At 34.5% G+C, this 11066-nt stretch overlaps 1 protein-coding gene across 1 annotated transcript; it reads left to right on the forward strand.

The window, feature by feature from the left end:
- Nucleotides 1-246: 246 nt before the first annotated feature.
- LOC116778638 (major facilitator superfamily domain-containing protein 6) lies at nucleotides 247-10588 on the forward strand. Its single transcript, XM_061528895.1, has 10 exons — nucleotides 247-501; nucleotides 6035-6180; nucleotides 6351-6939; nucleotides 7236-7420; nucleotides 7513-7649; nucleotides 7901-8016; nucleotides 8610-8728; nucleotides 8966-9092; nucleotides 9405-9545; nucleotides 9763-10588. Exons 1-10 carry the CDS (start codon nucleotides 438-440, stop codon nucleotides 9864-9866), a joined length of 1728 nt encoding a protein of 575 aa, XP_061384879.1. The 5' UTR covers nucleotides 247-437; the 3' UTR covers nucleotides 9867-10588.
- Nucleotides 10589-11066: the final 478 nt, after the last annotated feature.

Raw genomic sequence — 11066 nt, forward strand, 5'->3', positions numbered from 1 at the left:
ATTTAGATTTTTCATATACCATTTTTATATAATTCAAAAAACTTCAAAATAAGCGCGTGTTGTTCTGAGCCTAGGAAATGATCAATGGTTTTTAGTACATAAAATATTTGAATTTTCTAGTTTAAAATGGTAAAATTTAATAAAATAGTACAGTTTTCACCTTTTATTTAACAAACAGAGTATTTATGAATAAAGTAACATGGCAACCCTATTTTTATCATGACCATTATAGATATGACAACTGTTATTTGATAGCAGTCTCAGAAGTAAACAACAACATACAGCCTCATCTAATCTGCTTGATAATATATTTAAAATGAATGCTTTTCGAGAGTTGTGTTAAATCTATTATAATGTTTAAATAATTTAATTTTAAAATCCGTAACCGTTAGTAAAAAGTTTAGTGCGGGATAAATTAAATTATTTTTCTTTTTAAAATGAAGTTCAAAATAGACAAAGGTTTGTTGCCAGTGAAGATACATTTCTTCTTTTTCTTCGCAGGTGAGTCAACATTAATTGTAACATTATTTATCTTTTTAATTTTATACGTAGAATTGTTAATTTCATATGATAACGAATATTTTTTTTAATACGCAAGACAATAAACAACTTTCTCTACAGAACCCGTCATGCAAATGAGATGTCGATGCTATTATTATAGTAGCACACTAACGAGTCTCTTGTAATAAATCTATACTCATACATAAAATCGAGTAGCATTCAGATAAATAATAATAAAAATAATTTAATTACATATATAATAATATAATAAAACCTCCTTATATGTGGCTAGTAATAAAAAAAATCCTTCATGAATATTTTTAGTCTGTCGGATGAATTATCAAGGTTTGTTCTGATTCATCCGCTGGTGAGAGATCACCCCCAACCTCCGCTATCACCCTGATCATGTATTTTTATAAATTGTCATATTTTCAATTATTTTATACATTTTTTTTAAATAAATAAATATATATATATATATTAATAATTTGGTGTTTGTATATAAAGAGAGCTATTGTCCTCTTATCAAAGTTTGCTATTATCAGCATCATGTGTGTAATATTGTGTATTTAAACATTTTTGTTTTATCTCAAGTTAAAACCAAGACAAAGTTACCACTCTTACTTTGAGATCCATTTAATTACTTATATATATATATATATATATATATATATATATGTAGATTATTATTTATTAACTGAAACTTTTATTTGTGAAAACCACCTAAGTCCCTTCCCGTTTCATCACATACACCATAGTGACAGTTCCATTGAATTCACTCTACATGTTTCAGAGATAAGCCAGTACAAACGGACAGATGGAAATTTAAAAAATGTTGTTTTTGTACAGAACAAACAGACACTAGTTTTATTTATATATACATATATATTGCTCAGTCCCACTAAGTTTGTAACCTTCTCTCGGACCCAGTAAGGAATTCTAAGCAGGCTCGGTGTGATGGAGAAAACTACTACTAGACAATTAACCTTGTAATATTTTTTTATTTTGTTCAAATAACTCAAACTATCATTAATGGCTCATTATCATGTATTTATTTACTATAACGATGTCTCCGGCCTCTTCTACTTATTAATTATTTAAATTTATTTTTTGTAATTCCTACTATAATTTTATTAATGCGAAAGCAACGCTGTCTGTCTGTCCGTCTGTTACGTTTTCAAGGCTAGGCCGCTTAATCGATTTTGATGAAGTTTGGTATGGACACAGATGGATATCTCTACACGGACGCAAGCTACCTTCTACCATTATCCTGAATACCGATCCCGAATTTACGCTGGTTGAATTTGGCAAGCACATTTTTCTATCGTAACACTACCTATAATTTAAATTACTAAGTTATAAAATATATCATTACGACCTGAAACTACACGAGTACCATGTAGTGCGGTCGGTTCAGTGGCCGTGGTGGCAGAGAAGAAATCTGATATTTACGCGGACGGAGTCGCGGGCAAAAGCTATTATATATATAGTATATTACTCAAGTGATATGTTTATATATATTACGTTAAGTGACTACGTATAGAAAACAACTGTATGCTTAGCACAAGTTTTCATCGCCACTACGTACTTACAGTTTGACGTCTGTTATTCAATTAACGCTGTAACGTGCGAAGATTTAAGATTGGAAAACCGAAAACGGGTCGTATTTAGTGTGAACATACAAACTTGTAGTAGGCAAACCTTTTTGATATGTTCCCGCGAGAACTGTACTGAATGAAGGGTCACTTGTACACTATATGTTATTCCGCTATAAGACCTCCATTTTTATTTAAATTACGACATTTTTATAGTTTTGGCGCCATAATATTAAACATTCATACGAAGTACTGTTATATGTTTTTTTAGGACCATATTGAATTGCAAAGGTCCATTAGTATTCAGACAAAACATTCACTCGTAGAATTAAATCAATATAGGGTCGTCAGCTCGATATAAATTAAGAATTTATTATTTTTGATGAATTTTTATACCTATTTATTAATTAATTTTCGTTTGTATGTACAAATTGTTTTATATTATTTGGCTGTATCCGATCTGAAATAAACATTTGTTTCAACCCTAGCGTTTGACATATGTCATTTGAACCGCCAAATTGAGTTTGACGCTCGAAGTTCAAGGTGACGTAATTGTCGTATCCTCAATTGGAGTATTCCTTCGCTTTCAAAGTGAAATGACTCTTATTGCTATAGAAATAAGATACACATATATTATGATACTCGCGGAAATTTATATTTAATCCGTACTATATATAAAATTATAAATGCGAAAGTAACTCGGTCTGTCTGTCTGTCACACAATCACGCCTTAACTACTGAACCAATTTGCATGAAATTTGGTATAATATTTTGATACCCCGCGAAAATGACGCAATACCATGGGAAAATTCAGGAGGGCCGATCGCTTTTACGCCTAAACTACTGAACAGATTTAAATGAAATTTGGTAAGGAGATAGTTTGACGCTTAGGAAAGGACATGAGTTACTTATGACCGCGGGAAAGCAACGCATTCCCGCAGTCATAATTCACGCGCCTCAAGCCCTCAACGTCAGACGCACACTGTGGCTCCCACCAAGTTCCCGAAAAATAAACTTAATAAATTCCACTATCTGGCTGTTTATGGCCTCCAGGGTGGAATGGAGTTCGTCCGCTTATTTATACATATATTACTAATCTGAAGTTAACGCGGACGAAGTCGCGGGCAAAAACTAGTATAGAATAAACTGATGTTGTTTCAAATTAAAGCTTTATATTTTATTTTTTATTTTTTTAATTTTTATTTAAAAAATATAAGGAGATATTAAAAGTGGTAAAGCCTAGCTGTGATCAAGTTACTACAGCTAGTATATATGTCGGAGAGCCATGTCCAAGTTGATTATTAGAAGCTGTGACGTCAGCGACGCTATCGTCACGTAACACTATTTCCACCTGTCAGGTTATCCATTTTCACCAATAAAGCACTCTCACTTACTCGCACCACTTTATTTTCAACTTAAACTAACACTTAGTAATTTCTCCTGGATAGCTCTCACACCACTGTGTCCTCGCCACAGATGTCTCCGAATATAAATGGTTTTCGTGGAGTCATTACATTTACTCTTAATTTTAAATAATAACTTACAAAGATTATTCGTAGTAATTCAAATAGACAGTAATCATTACAAAAGTTTTCGTAATCAATTATTAAACCAACTAAACTTTATATTGCTATTTAAAATTTAAAGAAATCATAATTGAATAACATTGATTACAAAATGGTTACTGTTCAAGTTTGTGTTTTACTAAAACTCACAAAATAACTTATCTTTACATATTACAAATCACGATACGAATTGCCATTTACTTTCCTTCAATACAAATCGTACGACGATCTATAAAACAAATAATTTTGTTAAAGTTATTACCAACGCCTTGACATTGTTTATGTCACATCTACCCTCTAAAGTGAAATACATATGAAACAACTACCCTTTATAATGGTTTTTTAAATGTCGTTGCGCCGACATATATAATATACAACATTAACGTAATATGTTTAAATGATGATAACAAATTTAATTTACATTTAAATTTTTATTATCCTTCGTTATTGTTAAACAAAATCTTTTTTTTATTTTGTCTCAAATGTTAAACCATCTGTCGCATGTCGCATTACAGCCGATTTAGAGCTAGAGGTGTAGTGAAAGGCTCTTAACAGTGTCTATGTGGTGTAAAGAAAATTTTGGGAATATATAAATCATTTAAATAAATGATCTGCTGATTTTTTATGAATTCGTTAAGTATTAACTTACGTAATTCATGATATTTACGTAAGTAATTACGTAATTGCACGTTTTAATTCTTCTTATACATTCAGTATGCTGATTCCAAATTCCGTCGATACAATAAATGGGAAGAATTAATAATTTTTCATTCTTAAATTTGCTCATATTAAACAAAATTCATTTTTAGCTGTTCAGCTGTCCAGCTGTTTAGAAATTCAATGACATATATACATGCAATAGAATTATATATATATTTAGGTTTCTAACAAAATTATTAAAAAAATGAAGTTGCCTTATAAAGCCAGTACTTTTAACTAGAACAAACTCATTATTATCTCAAATCAAAACACCTTGAATAAGTTAAATTCAATTTACAAAGACACGAGTCACGTCGACAAAATACTTTCCCGCGTAAAAGTGAGCAAACTAAATGTCATCGCTGTGACGTCACTTCGGGTGCGTTCGGGAATTTAAAGGATCGGTTCAAATTAAATGAATGTTCCCTAAATATTCATTTCGTATCATCACATTAAATCATTGAACCTTATACACATAATATGTCTGTAAGATAATTTACATTTACAAATAAATATCTTACAATCAGTCCGTAATAAAGATTACTCTGTTATCAGAAGGTTTTAAAAAGATAAGATTAAATAAGCTAAATACAATGATAGGAAAAAATTCCGTTACTAGACTAGGATAGGTCGAAATTGACCCGGCGCGGCGTCCTTCACCGAGATGATATTTAAATTCATGTGTACATTCATATGTGAATTAATGTACTTTATCGTTACCCAGAGCGCCATTACACGGTATGGCGATTATATTGTCATGGCTTTTAGGGTTCCGCAAACCGTAGCAGTGATTTCATAGAAAAAATGTGTTAGGCGTATGTCACATTGTCGTACTTGATTACTAGTTTTTTGGGGGTAGTTTTAGATCGTATCAAATTCATTATTTGATGATGAGAATCCTCAAGCGTACAGAAATATTAGATGTATTATATTTTATCCTGTTTCCCAAATCAAAACGCAATCTATTTGTAATTTAAACTCTTTGTTAAAGTTATTAATTAAGACGTAAAACAATTTATATGCTTTTATACGCTTCTATATATCTGTATAATGAACTACCTTTGGAACGCGGATCCGTTCGTGTAAGGAAAGCCATCGTTTGGAGCATTGGAATGTGTTTGTGGGATTTTTGGATTAGATAAAAGATTTAACCTTACCACAAGTTTTTGACTAAATTAAATAAGCAGAGTTTATAGTTTTCCAATCACAGGTCGTGGCGTAAGTGGGTGTCACAGTTTTATGAATGGAGAACGAGTCACTGCTTCAGTTCGGAACAAAAAGCCTAAGTTACATGTCTGTTTAATTGATATGTTATTATAAATTTATTTAAATATATTTAGAAATCACTCAAAAAGTACTAAAAGTATGGTTTATGTAGGCACACCTCATACACACGATGTGAGACTAACAACAAGGGTTGTCGAAGTTGTTTTGTCTACAGCCCACTTTGAGACTAAATTATTTTTTTGCGTTGCCATTTCCTCGCCTACTCAAAAACCATCAACACTATCACCCACTTTAGGCCTGCAGCGCCCATAAAATGGCGTTATCGCTCACTTTGGGAAATTCTGGACAACTATATATGTATATATATATATATGACAAAATCACAAGCTATGCATATAGGACTGAATTAGTTTGTAAATTTCTGAAATTCTATATTTCCCATTCCAGCGCTAGGACCTCTTCTTCCCCAAATGAACGTGTTCGGCAGACAGCTGGGAGTCTCTCCAGCTGTCATGGGGATGGTGACAGCTGTTCTGCCTCTATTATGGGCAGCTGCAAAACCATTGTTCGGTTATGTGGTCGACTTCTGGCCGGTACATTATTCCCTTTTCTTTATTTCCGCTTATCAGATAAATATAGTTATACTAAAACAGTATCATCCAGACAAAAATCTTCTTCTCCTCCCCAAAGACGAGAGAAGAGTATTCTGAATTTTTTTTGGTCCATTTAATTTTATTGAATACTTTAATTTCAATCATTTCAGAGACAAAGGAAGCTCGTCTTCATGCTTTTAATACTAGTGATGACGGGATCTTATTGCGGTTTGTGGTTTTTGCCAATGCCAGAGGAACCCCAGACGAGGTTTCCATTACTGGAATCAGTGTACCATCTCAACGATACGGTTTATCTGAAGCATTACGAGAAGAAAGGTGACGGCGTCTTGGAGAAGTATACCTGCCACTGGAACTGCTCCGAGGATGATGATTTCAAATTATACCTGTCGAACGCTACATTCATCAACACGGTCTATACGGATGATGGAAATATATCCTGCTCGCTCTTTCATATGACGTTAGATGAAGTTAGAGAAGGAGAGACGATATGCATACCTAAAGGAGATTGCAATCTAATATGTTACGAGGACACGATAGAGAATAGGAGTAAAAGAGACGTGAACAGTTCAGGGGTTGATATTGTGGGTGTGTTGGAAGAGGATAGGAGATATAAGGAAGATGAGAGTAGTTTTTACTCGTCGGCCAAGTTCTGGGCATTCGTAGTTCTGATGTGTTTGGGGACGGTCGCGTTCAATGTAGCCAATTGTATTGGAGATGCTGTCTGCTTTGATGTTTTAGGTGAGCATCGAAATTCTTCTCTGCAAAATTTAGGCTGTATTTCACTAGATTTTGCGCGCGATATTGGCGCCTTTTGGTATTAGATTATGGAATTCCTATGTTAAGAGTTTTTTGGGACAAATGTTGCTGTTTCTAGCTTTGTTTTTTTTTATAATAATATAGGAATTTCGTCAAATATATCATTACAGATGTACATATATTAGTACTTAGTCATTAAAACTTAATTTTAAAACAAAAAAAAATACTTTTTTACGTATCTTTCGTATATACTTCATATATATAAATCCTGTTTACAGGTCCCGAAAGGGGGTCAAAATATGGGGCGCAACGGGCGTGGGGCACCGTGGGGTATGGGGTAACAGCGTTACTCGGGGGCTGGTTGATAGACATGGTATCAGGGGCATACAAGGATTTCACCCCGGCGTTCCTCATAGCCATCATAGCTACAGCGATCGACCTGACAGCTTGTAGGAAACTCAATGTAGGAATCTATATTATGATATCGATTTGATTAAATCGTAAAAAAAAATATTACATGTTGATAAAAAATCGTGTTTTTCAATATCCCTGAAGCTGCCATCGCTGTCCAGTCCGGACGACTCCGGGAGAGCTCTCCGGGAGGTTCTGAAAATACCCCGCGTGTTGCTGTTCATATCGTTCGCCGTGGTCGCCGGCACGTTTGACAGCTTCATCATATACTATATGTTTTGGTAATGTCTGCTGTTTGTGTTCCGTGGATTTTAAAAAATATAACCACCTAGCGCCATCTATCGCCTGGAGCGGTGAAGCTTAGTGATATAGTGTTATGAGTTCCAATGGGTACTGAGAGGAATTTAAGGGATGTATAATAGTTTTCGTTATCCTCGTAAATGATCTATTTTGTTGGAGAGTTACATCAATATTTGTAATATAATAACGGTGTAATTACAAGCATTTGTTCCTCATGTTCCGTCTCCTGAAGGTTTCTAGAGGAGCTGGCGGAGCAGACAGACTCAATGGCCAAGATTAAACTGGTAGAGGGCGTTGTCGTCGCAGCCCAGAGCTTCATAGGCGAGCTCGTGTTTTTCTACTTCTCCGGTGAGTGCATTGAAATGTTCAAATTGTTATATTTAAATGACAGTAAACGGTTGTCTTAGTGAGCTTGATGTTGAACTGTGACCGCTTAACCCAGTCGGCCACGCAATGTTATTGCTGTGACCCAATTAATAAAACTTTTCCATGTTAACGCTCACATCTAAATGCTTCTAAAATGTATAGTATTACGTAATGTCATAACATAAGCACGCATATATACAAAAAATGTCGTGGTGGCCTGGAGGTAAAACCGCCTCTCAGACGTGAGGGCGCGGGTTCCAAGCCTGGCAAGTACCAATGTGATCTCTTCCGAGTCATATGTACTTTCCAAGAGTATTTAGACACCACTGACGGTGAAGGAAAACATCGTGAGGAAACCTGGGCTTTTGATATCAAATTATAAGATTGAAAGCGCCAATCCGCCTTGAGCGAGCGTGGTGATTAATGCTCTAACCTTCTCCATGTGAGAAGAGGCCTTTGCTCAGCAGTGGGCTCCGATAGGCTGATGATGATGATATACAAAAAACATATATATATATATATATATATATATATATGTAATAATAATAATAATTTCCTATCACTATGTACTCCAGGTAAAATAATAAAACGCTGGGGCTATGGAGTGACGATGACGGTGTCGTTGTTCTGTTACAGCGTGAGGATGGCTCTCATCTCCGTCATCCAGTGTCCCTGGCATCTCGTCTTCATTGAGGTACTGGGGTGTAGTGTTTGCTTACACTTATGCACACTGGCGCCATCTGTTGTCAGTTTCACGTGACTAAATATAGGATACGAGTGTTGGCACGTGTTAGCCGTTTTATTTATTAAATTACATATTATAATATTAACAGCTGTGTTAATTTTTTTTTATGTTTTCGATTCTGTAATAATTCTGTTGATGTTTGTTTTGTTATATACACCCTCAGTATATATGTTTGTTTCACCCCAGGGTGTAATGCAAGGTCCCACATACGCCTTGTGTTATTCGACCATAGTGGGGTACGCGGCGTCCGTGGCGCCCGAGGGGTACTCGGCCACCGTGCAGGGGATCGTGGCCGGCATGGATGACGGAGTGGGTGAGTAACACACACACACACACGCACACACACACACGCACACACACACACGCACACATGATTGTTCATTGACTTACGTATATACTCATTAACTATTAGAGAAGACTCAGTCCCTTTATAAGACTGAATACAAATTTTACTTCTATATATAATATTGTTTTTCATCTCTCTTTAATTGAATTCAAAAAGCGAGATGCAAGATAATATTACTTTAATAGTACGAATGAGACTAGAAATCTGATGTGTGAGAGAGACGAAATGTACGTTTGTATTAAGTGCGAGCGGGACAGCAATATATTATTCCAAATATAGGATTCGCCCTGGGGTCGCTGGTGGGGGGGCTGCTGTACAGCTGGTGCGGCGGGAGGAGCTCCTTCCGCGGCCTCGCAGCCCTCGCCCTCGTCTCGTCTCTGTTACACGCGGCTCTGTTCACCCTCGTCACCAGGAGAGATGGTGAGTCTTAGAACTTCTCTCTGCCATGTCGGTTAAGATCGTATCTACTGGCGTGTGTAGTTCCTTTGAGATCTACTCAGTAGTTTAAGAGGAAGGAGGTAACAAACGCTCGCTGGGAACCTTTTAGTTTGTTTGATTATTCACTTATTTGTTGAATTTAAATCTGTCCATTGAACAAGTAGAGATAATATTAGTGTAATATAACTTGATGTTTTAGATAAGAACAAGCGGGTGTCGCCTGAAGGAGAGAAAATGTTGGACAACGCCATCTACCGGGAGACGGTTGTACCTCTAACAGACAAACAAACTGAACACTTATAGGTGTAATATATATATTATATGTTAATTAAGATTTAATTTCTTAATGTTTCCATTAAAGTCAACACGAATCAAAGATGTCAAGTACAAACTGATACGTAACGCCATTTTGTTAATTTTTGTCGTATATTTTATTTGTATATTTGTTTTTTATTATTAACGTTCGTTCATAAATTGATGTGCCATTGATAGAGGCTTCGTGGTAGCCATGACGTTGTTAGAGCGAGATGGCAATAATATTACATACGGGTGTGAAACAGACAGACAATTAAATAATAGTACTATGAGCTTGACGGGGATAGCTCAAGGTTAGGGCGAGCGAGACAGCAATATAAATACAGGGAGCAGTGAAAGAGACAAAATATATCTTTATTGGTGATGTTACAAATAGGCAATAGTAAAGTTAAGGTGTTAGACTGAAATGCAGGACCGAGATAGCAATAACTTACAGTGAGAGAGGGAAAGAGATGGAAGATTCATTATTATATAATTTTTAGAACAATATTGTCTTGATTACGTAAGGTATTGTTATAAAGTAAGTTTTTTTAATACCGCCGTCCCGCTCTAATCTTAATGTATGAGAGAGACGGAATATATACTGTTTAGATGATTATATACGTTGTATACTGTTTTCTACTGACGTTGATACTTACTCCATTTTATATATTAATTATAATAATTCAATGAAAACTAAGAAGTTTTAATAAATAAAGATATATTTCATATCTTGTATGTTTTCAATCTATATAAATATATATATTTATATATATTATAAGTGAATAGTAAGAATTATTCTGAAAAAAATAAGATCTATATTTGTATTTCATCAAGAGGAAGGAAGTCATAAGAAAAGATATTCAACAGTATTGAATATCGTTAATGTTTTTGAACAACCTTTAAAAACACTACAGTGTTTATAAAATTCAATTCAACACAAGACGAAACATTTATTTCTCATAATAAAACTAAATTAGTGAAAAAAAATTGTTTATGAATAAAACCTAGAAATAACTTTTTTATATTATTACAGAATATAGATACAATAAAATTAAAAGATGAAGTGGTAAAAACTTCCAAATTCTTAACACAGATGGCGCTTTCAATAATAAATTTATTTCAATAAAAACACATGCACACATATATGTAGTTGATCAAGTAACTTCAAATTATTTGTTTAATTACTGTTATGATAAAAAAACAAGC

Source organism: Danaus plexippus (genome assembly GCF_018135715.1).
Source record: "Danaus plexippus chromosome 29 unlocalized genomic scaffold, MEX_DaPlex mxdp_36, whole genome shotgun sequence".
In the NCBI taxonomy this organism is placed as follows: domain Eukaryota; kingdom Metazoa; phylum Arthropoda; class Insecta; order Lepidoptera; family Nymphalidae; genus Danaus; species Danaus plexippus.

Bases quoted from the DNA above. Each gene is read 5' to 3' on its own strand.
- LOC116778638 (XM_061528895.1), top strand. From the start codon at position 438: ATGAAGTTCAAAATAGACAAAGGTTTGTTGCCAGTGAAGATACATTTC. The intron at 502-6,034 runs GTGAGTCAACAT...TTCCCATTCCAG, and splicing joins TTTCTTCTTTTTCTTCGCAG to CGCTAGGACCTCTTCTTCCC. The intron at 8,017-8,609 runs GTGAGTGCATTG...TATGTACTCCAG, and splicing joins CGTGTTTTTCTACTTCTCCG to GTAAAATAATAAAACGCTGG.